At 39.7% G+C, this 23913-nt stretch overlaps 1 protein-coding gene across 2 annotated transcripts in view; it reads right to left on the minus strand.

The window, feature by feature from the left end:
- The window catches only part of atrip (ATR interacting protein), a 43459-nt gene continuing 19546 nt past the window's right edge, over nucleotides 1-23913 (minus strand). For both annotated transcript variants that reach the window (XM_048547770.2, XM_048547769.2), the window contains exons 11-16: nucleotides 20010-20741; nucleotides 15016-15158; nucleotides 13172-13263; nucleotides 12241-12327; nucleotides 5551-5803; nucleotides 1-1028 (exon numbers count right to left, since the gene is read on the minus strand). In XM_048547770.2, the coding sequence (XP_048403727.1) occupies nucleotides 955-1028; nucleotides 5551-5803; nucleotides 12241-12327; nucleotides 13172-13263; nucleotides 15016-15158; nucleotides 20010-20741 (1381 nt within the window). In that variant the 3' untranslated portion in view covers nucleotides 1-954. The remainder of the gene's footprint in view (nucleotides 1029-5550; nucleotides 5804-12240; nucleotides 12328-13171; nucleotides 13264-15015; nucleotides 15159-20009; nucleotides 20742-23913) is intronic.

Raw genomic sequence — 23913 nt, forward strand, 5'->3', positions numbered from 1 at the left:
TATAATTTTACATTTATTGAAAGAAAACAAAACTGTACAAAGAGCTCAGAAAATAGTTTAAATCTTTCAAGTTGCAGTGATCGCCTACATTTTGCCAGCACAGAAATGTTAATTCAGTTATCAATCTGCACAGTGTTACAAATTAAACATTTTTATTCAACAAGAATGGGCATTCAATTAATAGTATTTCATCTTTAAACTTCTCTGGACAAGTCATTCAAGCCATTGTTGTAGGTAGTACAACTCATCACATTCACTCAATGCAAAATCACACAAGTTTAAAAGAAAAACAAAATTCAGGAAACACTCAGATGAGGCAATATCTGTAGCGATAGCAAAAAAAAAGTTTCAAAAACCTGGAACACTACCTTATTTCCTTTCTCCACAGATCTTAGAAGACCCACTCTGTTATGAACATTTCTCTATTTTACACATTGTTAAATATTCTGAACTTGTCCTCCAGAGCACTGCATCATAGAATCTGAAAATATTGCACTGCAATACCTGTTTCTGTGATAATAATGTAAAACAAAATCACATACCTGTGCAAATTCTAAAAACAATGTTCAAAAAATGCATACAAAATAGACATCCAGCTGAGGTTTAACAGTTTATCAAAAATGGCATTGAAGGTGTTTTTCGTTGCGCTCAAGTTACAAAGTCCACTGCTAATAAATGAATTAATTCTACTGTAATGTCAGTGATAGCGGAGAGATACATGAATGCAGTTACTAGCCACCAAATATTTCATTGTTGCTTGAATGTGAAAGATAGACAATAGTCCTGTAAATAGAATTCATTATGATTTTTCAGGCATTTAATTTTTCAGTGAAAATAACTCTGAAAAATATCAGCTCAGTTAACTGGGCCACAAATGGGTATTCAAGAATGTAGCTATCAGTGTATGTACAAATGCGCTGCAAGTGAAGTATCTTCAGTCTTGAGTATGGTGCCTCAAGGTCCATCAGTTTCTGCTTCTTGATATTCGGCTTCCGGTTCGTGGGAACAAAGTTCTTCCAAAGCTAACTCTGAAATACAATTTGGTATAATTAAGTGTACAAAGCAAAAGTTCTAATTAAGAAGTGAGGAAGGAGGATGGAGAAAAAAAGACGCTGGAGTTTTAAACAGTTTATAACTTGTGAATTTGGTGACAGCTAACCACAATTTTGGACAGTAGTCAATGAAAAAATTTACGAAGCAACAGAGAAGCAAATGATGATCAATTAACTCTTTCTATTGTTTTTAAATGATCTACTCTATCTATACACAATACCTGGTGCGATACTGGAGAGTCTGTTATTGGACAAGCAACTAACAGGCTTGGATGAGAGCTTGAATCTTACATTGGTTGCTTAAGAATGTGAATTCATTTTTTTAAAAATAAAAACTGGCAAGAGGTACGATGAAGGTGTTGGGCTATAGTAAAAACTCAACTGCTTATCTGAGATTATGCATTTTGAAATGAAAGAAGATATATCAGGGTACTTTCTATGCTTACGTTGCTATGACAAGGGGCCATAATTTTAAGATGAAAGATATTAGTTTTAGAGGGAATTTGAGGAATAATCTTTTCTCTGAGAGGGTGGTGGGAATCTGGACTGCACTATGTGGGAGGGTAACTGAGGTAAGAAATGTATGTGGATGACCATTGAATGTCATAACACTCAAAGTCATAAGCTAAATGCTGGAAAGTGGGAATAGTGTAGATTTAAAGTAACATTTTGTCAGTTCAGATTCTGAGCCAAAGAGTCTCTTCTGTACTATGTGATTGTATGATTTTAATGTTGTTTGGGAAAAAGAAACCTACCAGCTTTACCTGGTTTGGCCAAAAAGAATCATTTCAGTCTCTCAGCAATTTGGTCAACTCTCAGCAGCTCTCAGATATGGACAAGCAAGCCATTCAGAGGCTTGGCATCAAACTACAACTGCAGTGACTCAAGGTAACGCACTTTCATCTTCTCAGGACAACTAAGATAGCAATAAATGTGACAGTCACATGCTGACTGACATGCGTATTAAAAAAATTAAGTAGCTCAAAAGGGTTGAAATCTGCAACCATGACATAACATTCCTATTTGTTCATTTTTTTTTGTCAAGTTCAAGGAAGACAAAGGAAATAAACTTTGGTGTAAAAACTCACTAAATTAACTGTGCAATTAATTGGAAAATGGGGCTGGATAACACCAAACTGATGCAAAACCTGAAATAAAAAGTCAAGGTAACAAAGTGTGAAGCTGGATGAACACAGCAGGCCAAGCAGCTAAGCCCCCACACAGGAAGTGCATTATTTAAACCATCAACAATCAATGATAACACAATTTCACAGCAACAGACAGGACAAAGAACACAAACAGCAGTAGTTAAAATTAATGGGAGTAGTAATACAATAATGCAACATCGCAAAGTATCAGTAGTTGAGAAAAGTGGTAGAGTTTTGCACAGTCCTCAACTTTGTCATTCAGATAAGGGGAGTTTGTCATAAGGTTGAAAACCACATCACAGGATCACTGGTCATTTCCACATTGAAGGTGGATCAAAAGGAGAAAAGGCAGCTGAAAGATCTGCATGTCCAACATGAGTGAGGCTGAAAAATCTATTAAAAAGCTGCTTTGCAGTCTGATCTCTAATTATCAGTGACAAGGGATACATTTGAGCGACAGAGTTTCATTCAACAACTTATATGATGTAGCAATTTTAATATCGTAAAACGTCCCAAGGCACAAAGGAAGTTGTAATGCAAATTCAGAGCCATACAATGTGACACAGGGGCAAATAGACAGAAGTTTGGTCAAAGAGATAGCTTTTAAGGAGTGTCTTAATGAATTAAAGCAAGTTACAAATTCAGAAAAAAGTTGGGAGGGAGTTTCAGAGCTAAAAATCTAAATAGCTGAAGGCTCTGCCATTAATTGCAAATTTTTGCATTTCCAACAGCAAGATAGTGTTAAGTCCATCCTGTGCAATGACAGCTAATTTCTTCGGCTGTATGAGTTGATGTAATTTGCTAATATCCTTTCACAAATCAATTTCTCTAAGGTCAACTAATCCTCCAAGTACAATCTCCTAAAGCCATACAAATCCATCTTAGTAAGAGTGTTCACTGTCCAATAATTGATACAGTCGTTGTAATCGATCTAGTTTCAGCATCATCACAATAGGTGAGCTTCTATTATTAAGTTGGATACTGTTATTGCTGATCATGAACTTGATTGCTTCTTACCTGAGTCAACTTCATTGGATTGAGTGCATAAAGATGTTGTTTTATGGGTAATGCATCCATTAAATTACTGACATGTACAGCCAAACATGTTTTCCCTGACCTACTTATACAAATCAATTTATGAATAAAAAATAGCTTTCATAAGTCACTTTTACAGATTTCAGAGATATCATAATGATCCATCTAAATCTTCCAGAATTTCAATATTATGCAATCTGATTTCTGAAGAGTCAACTTCTAAGCCTTCAATTTCTGGTTCATTTCTCGATTGTTCTGATATTTTCATTTTATTCCCAATTTCACCCACCACTGTGACTACATTATTTCTCTCCTAACTATCCTTGCTGTTACAGTATAACTTTAAAATATTAACATAACATTGATTTTTCCTGAAACAAAAACAGAAATTTCTGGGGAAACTCAGTTATTCTAGTAGCATATGTAGAAGAAAGCTGATTTAACATTTTGAGTCCAATGACACTTCATCAAAACTTCAATTTGCTCTCCTGTCTGGAGTATTCATTTTGTTTTATTTCATATGGCTCCGTGATCTTGCTTTTAATCATTCTCCAGAGATGGGTAACAATATTAAGACCTTGCCCGAGGAACAAAATTTTAAGCTTTGTCTAGTCTTATTTTTATTATCTGTTGAACATTTTTCCAAAAGCTTTTTGTTACACTAATGAATTTGGGTTAATTTTCCTTAGAAACATATCACATAGCTTTGAAGTGCAGGTTCCAAGCTTTGGTTTATAATATTCTCTTTGATTAAAAAAAAAAGAAAAAAATACACATATCAGTACAAAAGGCCAGAATTCTGTAGATTTGTCAGGGGCAAATGGTACCAAGGGAATATTTATCCAAATCATTAGGACAGCCTCGACAACAAGGCCCAATCATGGTCTTTAAAGTTTATTGCCATCTTTCCAATACTCCTTGGAATTGTGGATTACAAGCTGAAGAAAAAAAATGATCTATTTCCAATGTATTCATTATCTCTTTGCATATTTATGATGTACAATTTCAACCCTGATCTGAATGTAATTCTTTGGATAATTCATACCTCGTAAAAAAAAATGAATTAACTGTCACTACATTGCTGCTGTAAATTCCACCAAAGGCACTGCCTAGGTAATCTTATCAACATATTTACACTTATTAAAGAATACTGATTCCCACTTCTAGTTTTAGGTTCAATTCTGTCTATGCCGTATTAGGTAATACAAGCCAGTTACAGCTGCAGACAATTGGCTTCAGCACAGCCACCAATTTAGGAAGATAAAAAGATTCACTTTGTTCTTGGGTGATATTCCATGACTTATTCAGGCAAGCGCATTATACACACAGTGAGAGGTTAGAAATCCTTCCAAGTTATTTGTCAAATACTATGACGAGCAACCTTTTGGATAATGCACTGGAAAGTTTATTGATACCTGTGCAGTTCTCCTATGGAGGTGCAGTCAAAACGGGAAGACAGAAATTGATCAAAAAGGGAAAAATGGTTGCAGAAACAATAGCAAAAATACTAAGAAAATTTCTCCAATTTCTTTTTGGGTGTGTTGGCCTTAGTCATGCAGTAAATTTCAATACTTTTATGAATCCAGTTATATGCAACAATTGGATTATATTCAGCTCTTTCGAAAGACCTGGTCCTGAAGACTGCTGCTTTCTTCTTTTTAATTTGTTCGTTGGAAATGCTCTATCACAGCTAATTCCCAATTACCCTCAAGATTACAGTGGTGAGCAGCATTCTTGAAATGCTGTAGACCACAGGTTGCAGGTTCGAAAGAAAAGAGCTGTTAAAGGAAGGGAGCCCCTGGATTTTAACACAGCAGTGAAGGAGCAGAGTTACCTTTTAAAGTCAGGATATTGTATGGCTTGGAGGGGAACTTGCAGGTACTGATGTTCCCATGCATTTGCTGCACTTATTGTTGCAGATGGTAGGATTTTCAGGTTTGGAAGATGGTGTCCTAGGAGCCTGGGTGGGTCACTTCAGCGTATCTTGTAGGTGGTGCATATTGTTGCTACCATATGTCCATGGTGGAAGGAATAAATATTTAAGGTGGTGCACAAGGTGCCCATCAAGCTTAATCCTAGATTGTGTCAAGCTTCTTGAATTTTGTCACTGCTGCACTTCCTAAATGGGAAAAAGCTCTACCAAATATTTTCTGAAAATAGATGTGGTTTTGGGATTGGGTCAAGGATTTTAGATAGTATTGATCCACGAGTAAAAGATGCACACTGGCACTTTTCTGTTCCTGAAACTGTATTCGTCCTTAGGCACTTCCTCAATCAAATAAAATCAACATTCATTTCTACAACAAATTTCTCACCTTCACACTCTTCAAGATCTGGTATGTTTTTTAAAATAGTTTTGATTCCATGCATAACTTGATCATAGAGGTGTAGCACATCCAAACAATGGTCTGTAAAACTTTTGTCCCTCTGTGAAAGACAGTGAAGCAGTAAAACAGTTTCCCTTAGGAACTGCACCACAGCCTGATTACACACTGAAGAATGATTTTCTTGGGATATGCGAACAGTAAGCCACTGTCGATGTAACATGACTATTAAAGTCTTCAAGATCTGCAAAATAACAAAAATGGATATAAAATGAATTGCACTCATCACAGTTAGTTCTGATTTATTCAGAAAGGATGTGACATTGCAAGAAACCCCATAATTTCCTGGGCCCTACCAACTAAATGTTCACTTTCAAAGTGTACATTCTCCAGCACAGAAGTGTGGTCTAGACAGCAGATTATTTTTCCCCCTCTGTCAATGTCATCCTTCACCTGCTATGCAGACTACAGAAGGTTGACAGGAGAACAAAACATTTGCGACCGATGCCCCAAAATATAGAACAGCAGTACAGAAATATAGTCATTTGATACTCAAAAATTGCCAGGGTCAAGTCTGTCTTGGAACAGCTATAGTTAATTGTTAGAGGGAACAATGAGCAGCCGGAGGTTGTTGTACATGTTGGTAAGAATAACACAGGTAGATAAAGGGTTGATGCTGTGCAGAATGAATATTGGAAGTTAGGTACGAGGTTAAAAGCAGAACCTCAAAATGTAGTTATCTCTGGATTATTTCTGGTGCCATGTGCTAGTGACAGTAGGAATAGGGACATAGGGCAGATAAATTCGTGGCTAAGCAGAAGGTGCACGGGCCAAGGATTCACATTTTTGAATCATTGGGATTTCTTCTAGGGCAAAAGAGACTGTTCAAAAGGGGCGAGTTTCACCAGAACTGAAGGGGGACCAATATCCTGGCAGGCAGATTTGCTGGTGATATTCTGAAGCCTTTAAGCTAGTATGGGGGTGAATAGGGGCCTAGGCATTTGTGAGAATAGGGACATGTGAGGATGGTTCAGAAGTTTAAAGGCAGCAAGTTAATTAGACAAGAAAGGCAACAGCACGTCAGGGAACGAGGGATCTCGAAAGAATTAAACTGCATTTATATCAATGTAAAAGGTCTGACAGGTAAGGCAGATGAACTCAGAGCATATATGGGAACAACGTGGAACAGGGATATCATAGCTTTTGTAGAAACATGGCTGAGGGAGAATCAGACTGGGAGATCAATGTTCCAGGGTTCAGATGTTACGGGGAGGATAGAAAGGGAGAAGGGGGAGTGGCATTTTTAATTAGGAAAAGCATAACTGCTGTACTTAGAGAGAAGATATTCCTGGGAAATTATCCAAAGAGGTTATATTGGTGGAACTCAGAAATAAGAAGGGGATGATCATCCTAATGGGGATTGTATTATAGGATCCCTAACAGTCAGTGGGAAACCAAGGAACAAATATACGTGGAGAGGTCTCAGACATGTGTAAGCAAAACAGGGACGCGTTGGTAGGATATTTTAATTTTCCAAACATTGTCTGGGACTGCCGTTAAGAGTTTGGAAGGCAAAAATTTGTTAAATGTGCTGAAGAAAATATACATTGCCAATATGTAGATGTACCCACCAGAGAAGGAGCAAAAATTGGCCTTCTCTTGGAAAATAAGGCAGGCAAATGACTGAAGTGTTAGTGAGGAGCAGGTTGCGACCGGAGATCATAATTCTATTAGTTTCAAAGTGAGTATGAAAAAGCATAGGTCTTGGATAAAACTTAAAAGTTCTAAGTTGGAGTAAGGCCAGTTTTACCAGTATGAGACGGGAACTTTCAAAAGTTAACTGGGGTAAACCATTTGCAAGTAAAGGGACGAATGGCAAATGGGAGACTTTCAAAAGTGAGATAATGAGAGTTCAGAGGCACTATGTCCCGGTAAGAGTGAAGGGTAAAGCTGGTAAGAGTTGGGAACAATGGATAAATAGAAATATTGAGGTTCTGGTCAAGAAAAGGAGAAGGTGTGTGTCAGTTATAGACAACTGGGATCAAATGAATCTCTTGAAGACTATAAAGAAAAGAGGGATATTCTTAAAGGGAGAGTAGGAGGGCAAGAAGGAGTACGAACTAGCTCTGGCAGATAAGGTTAAGTAGAATCCAAAGAGATTCTGTAGGTAACTCAAGAGCTAAAAAGCAACTAGGGAGAGAACAGGGGCCCTGAAAGATTGTGTGGAACCACAAGAGATGGGGGAAACACTAAATGAATGTTTCGCTTCAGTGTTTACTATGCAGAAAGACATGGAAGTTAGGGAACTCAGGAAAATAAATACTGATGTCTTGAAAACAGTCTACATTACAGAAGCAGAGGTGCTGGAGATCTTAAAAAGCACGGACACAGATAAATTTCCAGGACCCGTTCAAGTGTATCCCAAGACATTGTGGGAAATGAATGAAGAAATGCAGCAGCCCTAGCAGAGATGCTTGTATCAATGTTGTGCCTTTATTCAAGAAAGGTTACAAGGAGAAGCCTGGAAATTATGGACTGGTAAACCTGAAATTGGTGGTGGGTAAATTACTGGAGGGGAATGTGAGAGACAAGGACTCATTAGGGATAGTCAGCATGGCTTTGTACGTGGGAAACTGTGCCTCTCAAACTTTATTGAGTTTTTTGAGGATGTGGCCAAGTCAACAGATGAGGGCAGAGCAGTCGACATTGGCTACATGGACTTTTGTAAACCTCTGACACGGTTCTGCATGGTAGATTGGTTATTAAAAAGTTAGATCACATGGGATTCAGAGAGAGTTTACCAATTAGATACAAAATTGACTTGATGGTAGGAGATGGTGTTGTGGAGATTTGAAAGGCTGGGACCAACGGCGTTCTGCAGAAATCAATGCTGGGTCCACTGTTGTTTGTCATTTACACAAATGATTTGGATGAGAACTTAGGAAGCACAGTTAGCAACTTTGCAGATGACACCAAAATTGGTGGTAGGTTACAAAGGGATCTTAACCAATTGCACCAATGGGCCAAGGATTGGCAAATAGAGTTTAATTAGAATAAATGTTGCACTTTGGTAAGTCAACCAACTGCAGGGCTTACAAAGTTAACAGAAGACCCATGGGGAGTGTAATCGAATACAGTGACCTAGGGGTTCAGGTACATACTTCTTTGAAAGTTGCATCACAGGTAGGCAGAGCGGTAAAGGTAGCAGTCAGCCCGCTTTGCCTTAGTTGCTCAGACTACCGACTACAGGGGTTTTGACATCACATGGCATTTGTACAGGATGTTGGTGAGGCCACTTCTGGAGTTCTGTGTATAATTCTGGTTGCCCTGCTCTTGGAAGATTATTATTAAACTGGAGAGGGTTCAGAAAAGATTTACAAGGATGTTACTGGGTCGAGAGGTGAGAGTTTTAAGGAGAAGCTGGACAGACTGGAAAACTTTTCAGTGGAGCACAGAAGGTTGAGGGGTGACCTTAGAGAGGACTGTAAACAAACAGGGGGACAGAGATAAGGCACAGGACCAAGATCTTTTTCCCAGGGTAGGAGTGTCCAGAACGAGAAGGCACAGGTTTAAAGTGAGAGGAGAAAGATTTAAAAGGGACCGGAGAGGAAACTTTTACCACACAGTGGGTGGTTTGTATGTGCAATGAACTGCCAGAGCAAGTGGTAGATGCAGGTATAGTTAGAACATTTAAAAAACATTTGCACACGTACTCGAATAGGAAAGCTTTATAAGGATATGGGCCAAGTGCAGACAAGTGGGACGAGTTTATTTCAGAAAACTTGGCTGCAAGTACGAGTTGGACTGAAGGGTCTGTTTCCATGCTGCATAACTATATGACTCTGTAATAGGTGAGACTATCCATTTCTTTATTTTTATAAAGTGAAGGCTAATTCCTTTTATTATTTAGCACAGTCCAAGCTATTACTCATTTGATTTTTGTGCTCCGTTTTCATTTATTTGTTAGTTATTTCAAACATACCCCAGGCTAAACCTTTTCCTGTTTACAGCACTCGCTTTCCTGAATTCCTGTTGCAGCACTCTCATCATTTTCACCTTCAGCCAGGTCATCTTCACAGTCTAACCACCAAAATGCACCCTATTATTGAATACTGTCCTGATAAGCAAAGAAGTCAATTGCGCATTTGAAACTTAGCAACACCACATCAGACATACGAGCAGAAATTAGGCCATTTGGCCCACTGAGTCTGATCTGCCATTCAATCATGGCTGATAAGTTCCTCAACCCTATTCTCCTGCTTTCTCCCCGTAACCCTTGAACCCCTGGATAAATCACTGGCTTCAACTTTAACCAGGCTACAAACACACCTGCCTGCATCTTCTGGTCCAACACGTTTCTTTTGTCACAGGAGACTCCTGGATTCATGTATCCATTAGTGTGTTTGTGCTTTGTGTTTTCCAGTTTCATATTGCTATTTTCCTCATGTAGAATGCTGCCATGGAGCCAAAATTAAATTCTGCTATTACACTGATGAATGATGTGGTATATGAATTTCAATGCCACTGTGATGTCATGTCCATAGGCCGTTATGTCCCACAAACTGACAATTCAATCAAACAGCATGTCCCTTTGGCTTTTCACAATAAACAATGCAATTGACTGTACCCAAATGGCTTGTGCTTTCAAAACTCTCAACTCTAATATTCACCACAATTCTGCAATTGGACACATTTGCTGGATAATCTTCAAAATGCAAAGCATTACACTGACAACCAATTTAAGACAGTTAGTGAGGCTTGAGGTGTTGTATACTTGCATGTGCTTAAAATTAAATATTACAGTATCCTGTTCTTTGCACACAGAAAGAACATGAACAGACAATGCACCTGTTTCAATACCACAAAATAGCTAACAGCCTATTCACTGGTGTATTTCTCAAAGTAATGCTCCGACCAGAATCACCCTGCCCAGGTTTGAAATTTAACAAAGCCTGGCTGTTAACTGTTAATTAGCATTAAAAGAGTCCACTTGCTAAGCAATCAATTCTCCCCTCTAATGACATATAAATATTGTTTTTCCCCTAGAATTGATATTCTTGTGAAATGTGATGAAAAGAAAATAAGCTGTGTCAAAATATCTCTAACAATATGTATAAAAAAATTAAAAGAAAAATAGAAGCAAATAAGTCTATATGACCAACAACTGTGCAAATATCTCATTGGACAGTCAGGATACCTGACTGCATGAGGAACCAACTTAAAAACTGCTTGGATATTTTCATCTACAAAAATAAAAACTTCAATAATGTTTGTTTAAGTTGTAGAACACAGAGATGCGCTTTACAACAGGAATGTTACATCTAAATAGTCCTTCATTGGACGGGGTATTGAGTACAAGAGTTGGCAGGTCATGTTGCAGTTGTGTAGGACTTTGGTTCGGCCACGTTTGGAGTACTGTGTACAGTTCTGGTCACCACATTACCAAAAGGATGTGGATGCTTTGGAGAGGGTGCAGAGGAGGTTCACCAGGATGTTGCCTGGTATGGAGGGTGCTAGCTCTGAAGAGAGGTTGAATAGATTAGGATTATTTTCATTAGAAAGACGGAGATTGAGGGGGGACCTGATTGAGGTCTACAAAATCATGAGGGGTATAGACAGGGTGGATAGCAAGAAGCTTTTTCCCCCAGAGTGGGGGACTCACTTACTAGGGGTCATGAGTTCAAAGTGAGAGGAGGAAAGTTTAAGGGAGATATGCGTGGAAAGTTCTTTACGCAGAGGGTGGTGGGTGCCTGGAATGCGTTCCCAGCGGAGGTGGTAAACGCAGACACGTTCGTGTCTTTTAAGATATATTTGGACAGGTACATGGATGGGCGGGGAGCAAATGGACACAGACCCTTAGAAAATAGATGACAGGTTAGACAGAGGATCTTGATTGGCGCAGGCTCAGAGGGCCGAAGGGCCTGTTTCTGTGCTGTAATTTTCTTTGTTTGTAAATAACATACAGGTAGTTCTGCTATAACACGTTTCGTTAATGTGAGTTGGCTCTAACGCGACTCATGAATAGTGGACACTGTTTGGATAATGTGAACTTTACAGGTATAGCAATCTTCTACAGCAAATTCCCTGTAATACGATCTTCTGTAGCGCAAGATCACTCAAGAACACAACTGTTGCGTTATAGGTGATGTATTTTCTTTTCACACTGACAAACAAAGGCAGCCTAAATCCTGAGTCAGCATCTGACACCAGACAGCCTAACCACAATGTCAAACTAGGCTAGAACTACACACTCACAAATCACATCTAAATTAAGCAGATGCTGCTTCACCCTGACAATAAACACAGACTGCTTGCTGAACAAACGTTAAATAAAGAGTATAATCAGGACTTGATTCTGACTAGAGATAATGGGAACTGCAGATGCTGGAGATTCCAAGATAATAAAATGTGAGGCTGGATGAACACAGCAGGCCAAGCAGCATCTCAGGAGCACAAAAGCTGACGTTTCGGGCCTAGACCCTTCATCATCTGATGAAGGGTCTAGGCCCGAAACGTCAGCTTTTGTGCTCCTGAGATGCTGCTTGGCCTGCTGTGTTCATCCAGCCTCACATTTTATTATCTTGATTCTGACTAATTTGTTAGGTTAAGGCAATTGCCCAAATGATACATCTCTATTATAAATGACCAAGTCATTCTTTATACATCAAATTCCTTAGTTACCTCAGTGTTACACGGACAATCCGATTCTACCAATATAGCGCTGGCACCAGAATGGGACAATCCAAATTTGGCGAGGAATCGAATAACCTAACAACATGAAAAAGTAATTAAAAAAAGAACACTATGATTTTCTTTTGTTAATGGCATATTTTCTCTCAAGTACAACTTGACAGTAATCAGACCATTAAAACAATTCACCAACAGTACCACCGAAAATGTGGCACAATACAGAGATGAAAACTTGTGTAATTATTAGTCTGTATTTTCCTTCACCTTGTAGGATTTACAGCTTAAAATCAACTTATTCATTGATTCTATGATACCTGTGACTCAAAATACCCAAATTAAATTCAAACAAGATTCTAAAATTATCTGGAGTCAATGCGGTATTAAAGAAATAATGGAAGTACAACTTGTGTATGTTTGCACAATAAAATGTCACATTTCACAAAAGTTGTGCTATAACCATGTTAAGCTTATAGGGGCAACTAGAGGGACTGGAGGGTTTGCATCATAGGGAAGAAGGTGAATAGGGTGGAGCATTTTTCCCTGAGGTGGAGGCTGAGGGGTGACCCGATAGAGGTTGAAAAAAATCATGGACAGGATGAATATCCACGGTCTTTTTCCTAGGGTGAGAAGTTCAAAATAGACAGCAGAAATTTAAAGTGAAAGGGGAAAGGTTTTAAAAGCGCCTGAGGGGTAACTTTTTGATGCAGGGGGTGTATGGAATGAGATGCCAGAGGAAGTGGAAGGTACAATTAGAAAAGACATTCGGATGGGTACATAAATAGAAAGGATTTGGAGGGATATGGGCCAAATGCTGGCAAATGGGACTAGGTCAGATGGAAGATGTCTGGTTGGAGTGTATGAAGTAGACCAAAGAGTCTGTTTCCATGCTATATAACTCTATGACTCTGTTTGTGCAACATACCTCTTGTTCCAGCTGAAGCCATAGCCTGTCGGCAGCAGTACTGTCAGGTCTGGAGGAAACATACGTATACAGATTGAAAAACAGACAGGATGCTGGAAGGAGAAAATAGTATTTATTAATTTAATTGAATTCTAAGAAAATCATCATTGTGAAGCACTAAATTGTTTGTATATTATAGCTAGATTGCATAAAGAGTGTAACTGAAGAAATCTTATTATAAATAAATTGAATAATCAGCACTTTTAGGGCAAAGTAGATTGATTGCTTTGGTGCACTGTTTCCTTGTACTGTATTATCATTCAATTAACTCCGTCAGAGAATCCAGGTTTGATTTTCATCGTACAATTCAGTCACTGATACTGCAGTGTGCCAGAGCTCCGATACAATGTACGATGAAGTCGTAAAATCCATGACTGCAATGTCCAAGATTTTTTTTAAAATTTAGTGACGCACCCTATAGATACATTTTGAAGAAGTCAGATGTGCCCTCATAGGAAAGATATTTTTGGGTGATTATGGTGGGTCACAGTGCTGAAAACTAAGAATCAGCCTTCAGGCATTAGCTGAAGTTTCAATGACAACTTGCTTTTATCAAATGCTTTTAACATGGAAAGTATCCAGAACACTTTATGGTGGTGTTACGAAGAAGAAGAAATCCAGATTCATTGCTTCTGCCTCAAGGAACGACAAGGTTCTGGACATCAGGTGAAGATAGTACAGTTTTGCAACTAAGATTTTTTTTTAAGATATCAGAAAGTATCTTGCTAAACAAATTCTGCGTTGCTAAATAAAGAAGTGAATTCAACAAGTGCTGGATTATGAATTGTGAAAGGTTAACAAGATTGATATCTAAAAGCAGAAAGGAACCCGCAACACCTGCTCAAAATAAATGGGCAGCTGGACATTGACCCATGACAGGCAGCCCTCAAGGGTATACTCTCCAGCTGTCACCTGGCACACATTCAATACATTCTTTCTGATCTTAATTTTACGGTATTGTTTATATTTGAAGTGCTTCTTCTATCTCACAGCCTTCATGTTGAATAGGCAAATAAGGGCAAACAAATATATTTAAGCAGAGCACCTAATGGTGCAAACTGTTATTCTTTGCACATCACAAATGAAAGATAACTTAGTTCTGACTTGTGCCACTGCTACAGTTACCAATGATAAAGTTAACTGATAAGATCATCGATGTAGAAACAGAATTAAATCTACTCTGCCATTCAATGAGCTCATGGGTGATCTGATAACCCTCAATTCAACTTTCTTGCCTTTTCCCCATAATGCCGAATTCTCTTATGAATTAATAATCTGCCTATCTCTTCCTTGAACATTTTTACAAAACAGCCTCAAAAGCCCTTTGCGGTAAAGAATTCCACAAATTCACTACTGAGAGAGAACTTCTCTTCATCTGTCTTAAATGGACCATCCCATATTGTCAGATTATGAACTCTGGTCACGAAAATATAAAACCCCTCTGCATCTACCCCGTCAAGTCTCCCAAAAATGTTTCAATGTGATCTCTTTTCATTCTTCTAAACTCGAAGGAGTAAAACCCAACCCACTGAACCTTTAAGAAAATTCCTCCAAATATTGTAGACTCTTATCATATCAGGTACTTTTTTGTGCATTACCAACGTGAAGGTTTTATTTTGAAATTCAGAAGTTTACTACTTTTAATCAACAAGCAGTCCCTTTAGTTTCTTTTAGAATGTAGCTGATTTAGAATCACTTGAATTTTATTTGTCCAACAAATGCTCTGTATTGAACTTACAAACATAACCCAGCATTAAAAGAAAAATGCAAAAGAAGTTGATTAATCAAAAGGAATTTTCTCTCACCTGATTGACAGCAGAACTTTGAGGCCAGTTCCACATGATCTGTCAGATTTGCCAGGAGTTGAACAACAAAGAGGACAACAGTGCAGGAAGAATCTAGTGACAGGCATCGGAGCAGCACTTCACTGCTTAATAATTGGTGGAACCTAACACAAAATCCAAATAATCTTAGACAAAGCAATTAACTGGCATTATGGCTGTTGGCAATATTTTGTTGCCTCATAACTATTTCTTTCTCATGTGCTTGCATTTTAAAAGCATTTGGATCAGGCGCTTTAAAATCACGAGCGCTTCCTCTTATTGACTCAAAAGTAATTTGAGAAATAACAGAAAAAAAACTAGTGTTTACCAAAGTTTTCTCCAATTTCTGTCTCCCGCTTCAGTGCAAGTCATCTTTATGCATTCCTGGTTACCATCTTTGCTACAAATACTTTACTGTTACTGGATCACTGCGAAAAAGTTGAACAGTTTTGTCTGAAAGCTATGCCGGGAAGAGAGGGTTGAGAGAAGGAAAATGATTTGGGTACGGTGTTGGAAGTGCAGACAGTAAAAGGGACAGGAGACCAAAGAAGAAGGGATCAATGCAAGTAAGCAAGTAATTGTTAATGCACCCGATAATTGGTGGAATCAGGATGGTAATGGCCCTAAAATAAATGGCATTGCATCATCTAAAATTTCCTACTCAAAATTTCATCTAACAGCAGATTTACTCCAGCTTTCCCACATATAGCTGCATTCCTATACATCAATTGGGACCACTGACACACGTCAAATAGATCCTCAGGATCATGCACCTCGAGTATGTGGCCCAGTTGCAGTGAAATAGAAAAGGTGTGAAATTACATTTCGATGATTTCTGGAAGGAGGAAAGTTTCTTCAGGCTCATCATAATATCATAAACTACTGCACTGTTACACCAACACCACAGGACAATAACTAGGAACCACATCCAACCTAGCTATATATTTTTTAAATACTGAGTCAGGAAGTGGGCAATGGTAGGTGGGCCATCATTTATGCCTGTCCCCAAGTGCCCTCATGAAGTTGGTGGTGAGAGCTTCCTTGACGAACTGCTGTAGTCCATGTGCTGTAGGTAGAATCACAATGCCCTTAGGGAGAGATTTCCAGGGGTTGACCCAACGTCGCTGAAAGAACAGGGGTACGTTTACAGGTCAGGGCGATGAGTAGTTTGAAGCGGAATTTATATGGGAACACAATCTGCTGCAATTGCTGCCCTTGTCCTTCTACATGGAAGTGGCTGTGGCTTTGCAAGGTGTTGTCTAAAGGAACTCTGATGAATTTCTGCAGTTCATCTTGAACATGATACAAGCTGCTGCTATCGAGCATCACTGCAGAGTGTGGATATGGTGCCAATCAAGCGGGTTGCTTTATCCTGGAGAATATTAAGCTGAGAGTGTTGCTGGAATGCACTCAGACAAACAAGTGAGAAGTATTCCATCACACTCCCAACTTGTGACTTCTAGAGGGTGAACAGGCTTTGAGGATTTAGGACAGGAGTTATTACAGGTAGGATTCCTAGCCTCTGACCAGTTCTTGCAGCCACTGTCTTTATATGGCAAGTCTAATTCAGTTTTAGGTCAATAGCCTCCAAAAACCACAATGATCTTCTCATGTGCCAGGCATTACTTGAACCAGCAGACAGCTTTTCTCAATTCTCATGGACTCTAGTTTTGTTACGGCTCCTTGACACCACTTGGTCTTGTGGTCACACATTGCCCTTGACATCAAGGGCAGGCACACCTGCTACAACAATTTGCACGTTTAAACCAAGTTGTCTTTGTGGAACCCAAACTGGCAGACTGTTGCTAAGAACGTGTTGCTTGATAGCACTATTGATGACACCTTCCATCACTTTACTGATTGAGAATAAACTGATGATGTCTGGTTTCAAAATTGCCCTGCTTTTCATGTACAGGACATATTTAGATAATTATCCATATTGTCAGGTAGATGTTAATATTGTAGCTGAATTGAAACAACAATGTTCATTCACTCATGGGATGTGTTGCACTGGCTAGGCACTCGTCCCTAGTTACCCTTGAGAAAGTGGTGCTGAGCTGTTTTCTTGAATCACTGCAGTCCATGTGCTGTAGGTGGACCCACAATGTCTTTAGGGAATTCCTGAAATTTGAACCAGTAACAGTGAAGCAACAGCAAGTCAGGACAGTATGTGGTTTGGGCGGAAATTTGCAGGTGGTGGTGTTCCCGTGTGTCTTCACCATTGCCCGATTGTTTTCATTATCCAATGCCTACAACTATTTTTTGATGTCAGGTGGAGTGAATCAAAAAGCTTGAAAGATTGCTCTCTGCAATGTTGTGAACCTCCAGAGGAGGCAGAGACTATCAGCATAGAAACATGAGCTCTAAAAGAGGATTACCAAGTAACTAATTTTGTGAATTCTGAAAGTCCATCAATAATTCTGATTATACACCCAGTTATCAAATCCACAAGGCCCTCACACCAGGAGTGAAAACATTAACCTGGACAGACCTGCAAATAACATATGCTTTTGCTAAGGTAAGCCAATCACGTAAATTGAGAACTATCCTTTTGTTTATGACTTATATAAGTTCACTATTGTTTTGAACTGTGCTTGGACAGACAGCCAGGTGAGAGTGTTACCAAACACACAGGCATGAGCACACAGTGACTGATGTAATCTTACACTTTTGGAGAGAAACGCATGAATGTATAATTTATCCTCTATTTCAAATGTTTGCTGCTGGTCATTCAAATTGATCACAAATACCAAGAAGTTAAGAAACATTTTCTATTTCAAAAAATATTACGGACTGTAAAAAAACGGGAACTGGGATTACAATTTTCTTTCATCCCTGTACATTACAATGTTTTTAAGAAGATTCCATTATTAAGGTCTATTATATATCAAAACTTGAAACCCAACTACCTTCAATCTTCTTACAACCAGAGAAGAAACACAACACTTAAAATGTAAGGTGATCAGAGATAATGGGAACTGCAGATGCTGGAGAATCCAAGATGACAAAGTGTGAAGCTGGATGAACAAAGCAGGCCAAGCAGCATCTCAGGAGCACAAAAGCTGACATTTCGGGCCTCAACCCTTCATCAGAGAGGGGGATGGGGAGAGGGTTCTGAAATAAATAGGGAGAGAGGGGGAGGCAGACCAAAGATGGATGGAGGAGAAGATAGGTGGAGAGGAGGGGAGGGGTTAGGTCAGTCCGGTGAGGATGGACAGGTCAAGGAGGCAGAATGAGGTTAGTAGGTGGGAAATGGAGGTGCAGCTTGAGGTGGGAGGAGAGGATAGGTGAGAGGAAGAACAGGTTAGGGAGGCGGGGACAAGCTGGGCTGGTTTTGGGATGCAGTGGGGGAGGGGGAGATGTCATTATGTTAGGCACAGAGTGACGTGCATCACAAAGTGAAAATGGGATTTTAAGGACAATTTCCCTAATAGGGAATCATATAAATGCCAGCCAGTGTCAAATATTTTAAGTTTTATGTTCAAAACATCCATTCTAAAATCACTAATCACTAGCAAATGGCCTACTCAGCAACAAATGGTTCTAGTTAACAATTCCAATTAATTACTCAAATAATGCTTATGATTTTGATGAACCAACCATAGCTGTTAGCAGCAGTTTTCCACAACACAGATGCTGCCGACCTTAATGCTGAAGGAACTCACTGTCGTTCTTTCTCAATGCTTTTGAAAAGATAACTGGAAGCAAGATTCCTGCAGCATAGCTAAATAAAAACTGATCCATGGAGGTAGCAGTTTAACGATAACTTTCTCTCTCTCTCTCAAGAGAATTTGACTGCTATTATTTGAGTAATTCTGCCATTTGTCAGATTGAAATGATTATTAACCATCTTTTGAGGAAAAAAGATGGTAAATGGTGTAGGCACAATGAGGGATACGACTGTGCTTTCAAAGAGCCAGCATATGTACAATAAGTTGAATGTCATTCTTTTGAGCAACAAGTTTCAATGATTTTATGACACTTTGATCACTGCAGAATATTCTGCCTATAAATGACTTTAAGACTTATCATGGGCCTATAGCCATTTGTGGCATGCAATCTCAATTCATACAAGCATGCATTAACTTGAAAAACACAGGCAAGCTCAACAAGTAGCATGCCAGATACTTGGAAGAACTGCTTCCTGGCGAAAAAAAAGCAGGAACAAAAGATCAATTGCATCTGCAAAACACATGATTATGATCTGGATTAGAGTCTGAATGGCTCAATTATTGTCCATGTACACAACAGATCACAACGTAATTTAACATTTGAAAGCCTGGGCAACATCAGAACAACAGCATAATCAGAATGCTTCATAGGGCGGATAAACAGTTTTGCTGAACACAATTACAGATGTATTGTTTTAATTTTTTAATCTGAAAGGCTGAACCTTATATCAAACTGAACTACTGTCACAGACATTTCATTGCAAAAGTGAATTGCCATTACTAAATTAAACAAGCAGTTAAAACATTTTTAGAAGTATTCTGGTTGCATTTATTTCAGATTACAAAATTAAACCAGTATGTTTCCAGATGATGCCAGACTTGTCTGCCATGATTATTTGGACTGTGTGTTTTTTCTACACCAGAGAAACATTAGGTACCACAAAAACAATCAATCCCACTTGGGCTTTTATACACAAATAAAACATTCTAAAAATTATTCTGGAGTGCCCAGATGGTAAATCGAATAAGTAGAAAGGATATCACCCCAAGACAGTTCCAGCTGATGTGTGTGCACTACCTGAAAGGGATACTGGATACTGATCAGGACCAACAATCAAAACCCATTTTATCTAGTCAAGGAGAGCAGAGGGTAATCATAGTGCATCTGATGTCAGTCCAGCTATTAATGACAAACTCTGCACAAATGTGATTTAACCTGGAGACTTCAAGCTAAGGTTAAAATTGCACTACAAGAATCATTATAATTAACCATAATGTGAGAGATCTTATTCTGCTTTTCTTTACCTGCTGAGGAGTTCAGTAGTAGTGTTTTCAGCAACCTTCCCCAAAATTCTCATGCTTAGATTCTGGAGATTTTCTCTTCTATATGTGACACTTATAATGACAGGATCAGAAAGTTGCAGCAATTTGTTGAACAAATTATGCTGAGGTTGGTCTAAACCAACCAATTCCTGTAGTTTAGCATGTTCTTCTTGAAGTCCACATTTTCCTGCTTCCTCTTCATTTCCATGCCTGCTCAGTGTTGAATTCTTATGTGATTGTGTCGTTACGACAGTGCCACTTTGAATACTTTGACTAGAGGTAGGGATCAACAAGGATTTTCCAGCCTTTTGACTATGTGATACAAGGTGATACAAAACATCAAGTGCTGAAAGTGCAAAATCTTCCAAATTATTAAAACAATCATCCACATTTGAGGCAGTAGATTCCACAGGACTGGCAGGGTAGCAATTTCTTCTTCCTGCAGGGTTCCTTCCTGCTTTTTCAGTCTGCAGAGCTTGACAATAAGTGCCAAGGTAAAAATCAATTAGTGGCAAAAGATGAACTGCGCTAGGCAAGTCATTTTGACTTCTCAGTCCAGGAGTAGCTTTTGTGGTGTCTAACTTTTCTTCTGATGATTCTTGGTCAAAGATGAGCATATTAATGCCGCAAATAGCTAAACCCTGAAGATCACTTAGACTTAAAAGCGTTCCTTTTATTCCAACTTCGGAAGATTTCTCAGATAATGAAGTCCCACTGCAAAAAGGAAAGATGTCATTTAAATAAATTAATACTTGCATTTTTAGTTTAGACGTTTAGTGGACAGTCTAATTAAGTTTCCTATATAACTATCGATCTTGGTCCATACTGGCAGAGTATATCGGAAATTGGTATATTGGATTGAGCCGAAGAAATATGAGCACATTGGCCAACTGAAAATAACACAGTGTGGAGCTGGAACACCACAGCAGGTCAGGCAGCAGGAGAGCTGATGTTTCAGGTAGGCATCCTTCTGAAGAAGAACCCAAAAAATTGCACATCTGTCAGGAACCCAAACGTCAGCTTTCCTGCTCCTCTGATGCTCCTGATCTGCCGTGTGCCTTCAACTCCACACTGTGTTATCTTTGACTCTAGCATCGATAGTTCTTCCTACCTCTTAGCCAACTGAAATATTACATCACCAGAACTGAAATCCAGTCCTTGAGTATGCAAACGAGTGAGAGTTACTGAATACTACAGCAAAATCTGTGTTTAGGAAAACACCATACTTGGTATATTTGTAATGTGCATACTTTTTAAAACATGTTGAGCAGGTTGTACATATTAATTGGGAGGAGTACACCACTCAGCCCCCTCAATCTGATCTGATTGTTCCACATTTCTGCCTTCCCCTCATAACATTTCACCACTACACTTACCATGGATATAGCTCTGACTGAAAAATATTCAGGGACACTGCTTTCAATGTCTTTTGAGGAAGACAGAGTTCCAAACACTCCTGACCCTCAGAGAAAAAAAACTCCTTACCTCTGTCTTAAATGTAACTTTAAGAAAGACTAAATATTGTGACAATTAGATACATATTGGAACAATGTCCTGTTAAACATCAGACCTATGATAATCCAAATGAGAGAAATTGTTGCAGAATTTTGCATTAACTGCTGTTGAAAATGAAAAGGAATGGATGTTAAAATTAATAGAAATATAATAAATGAAACAGTAAGGACATGAAGTTTATTATTTTGACGATTGTAAACAGAAGGTAATTTTTTAATTTATTCATGGGATGTGGGCACCACTAACTAAACAAACATTAATTGCCCATTCCTAATTGCTCAGAAAGGAGGTAAGAGTTAACCACATTACTGCGAGCCTGGAGTCACATGTAGGCCAAACAAGGGTAAGGATTGCAGATGTCTTCCCTTAAGGATACTGGTGAACCAGATGGGTTTTCCTGACAATTGACAATGGTAACATTAGACTCTTAATTCCATTTTTTTACCCAACGCTGAAGTCAAATTCCACCATCTGCCATGACAGGATTTGAACCTGGGTCCCGAGAACATTAGAGAATAAAATGTGAGGCTGGATGAACGCAGCAGGCCAAGCAGCATCTCAGGAGCACAAAAGCTGACGTTTCGGGCCTAGACCCTTCATCAGAGAGGGGGATGGGGGGAGGGTTCTGGAATAAATAGGGAGAGAGGGGAAGGCGGACCGAAGATGGAGAGAAAAGAAGATAGGTGGGGAGGAGAGTATAGTTGGGGAGGTAGGGAGGGGATAGGTCAGTCCAGGGAAGACGGACAGGTCAAGGAGGTGGGATGAGGTTAGTAGGTAGGAGATGGAGGTGCGGCTTGGGGTGGAAGGAAGGGATGGGTGAGAGGAAGAACAGGTTAGGGAGGCAGAGACAGGTTGGATTGGTTTTGGGATGCAGTGGGTGGAGCGGAAGAGCTGGGCTGGTTGTGTGGTGCAGTGGGGGGAGGGGACGAACTGGGCTGGTTTTGGGATGCGGTGGGGGAAGGCGAGATTTTGAAGCTGGTGAAGTCCACATTGATACCATTGGGCTGCAGGGTTCCCAAGCGGAATATGAGTTGCTGTTCCTGCAACCTTCGGGTGGCATCATTGTGGCACTGCAGGAGGCCCATGATGGACATGTCATCTAAAGAATGGGAGGGGGAGTGGAAATGGTTTGCGACTGGGAGGTGCAGTTGTTTATTGCGAACCGAGAGGAGGTGTTCTGCAAAGCGGTCCCCAAGCCTCCGCTTGGTTTCCCCAATGTAGAGGAAGCCACACCGGGTACAGTGGATGCAGTATACCACATTGGCAGATGTGCAGGTGAACCTCTCCTTAATATGGAAAGTCATCTTGGGGCCTGGGATAGGGGTGAGGGAGGAGGTGTGGGGGCAAGTGTAGCATTTCCTGCGGTTGCAGGGGAAGGTGCCAGGTGTGGTGGGGTTGGAGGGCAGTGTGGAGCGAACAAGGGAGTCACGGAGAGAGTGGTCTCTCCGGAAAGCAGACAGGGGTGGGGATGGAAAAATGTCTTGGGTGGTGGGGTCGGATTGTAGATGGCGCAAGTGTTGGAGGATGATGCGTTGTATCCGGAGGTTGGTGGGGTGGTGTGTGAGAACGAGGGGGATCCTCTTTGGGCGGTTGTGGCGGGGGCGGGGTGTGAGGGATGTGTTGCGGGAAATGCGGGAGTCGCGGTCAAGGGCGTTCTCGACCACTGTGGGGGGAAAGTTGCGGTCCTTGAAGAACTTGGACATCTGGGATGTGCGGGAGTGGAATGCCTCATCATGGGAGCAGATGCGGCAGAGGCGGAGGAATTGGGAATAGGGAAAGAACATTACCTGGGTCTCTGATTTAACACCCCAGCAATAATACCATTAAGCCATCACCTTCCCCAATCATGCAGAGAGGTTTAGATATAAATTAATGATACATCAAACACAGTATTCCATTTTTAAACTTCAAAATATGCACATAATATAAACATTGTTCAAGATTTGAAGCAATGTGCTAGAAGTGAGAAGGCAGCAGTCAGGAAGGGAAGGCAAAAAGAGTGTGCACAATAGTTAGATGGGGGGTCTCAGAGTTTGGGAGTTCAAATTCTGAGAATTTGGGAGTCATCCTAGAAGCTAACTTATTTGCCTATTTAAATATGGCAAGATATTATCTGGTACATGGAAGATAATCTGGCGTTTTAAAAATATTGCTTGATTTCAAAAGTACAGCTGGCTGAAACCATTTTAAACACTAACAATTGTTAAGAATGAATTATTTACTGAAAGGAACTTAAGAAGGTAGGATGAACACTCAAAACATCTTTAAATTTCCTTACTGGAATTCAAGAGATTAAAATTAAATAGACAAAAGCTGCCACCATCGCACACTTTCAATAAAAGGAAGAAGTTTCATTTTAGGCAATTTGCAA

The sequence above is a fragment of the Stegostoma tigrinum genome, chromosome 11, assembly GCF_030684315.1.
Source record: "Stegostoma tigrinum isolate sSteTig4 chromosome 11, sSteTig4.hap1, whole genome shotgun sequence".
In the NCBI taxonomy this organism is placed as follows: Eukaryota; Metazoa; Chordata; class Chondrichthyes; order Orectolobiformes; family Stegostomatidae; genus Stegostoma; species Stegostoma tigrinum.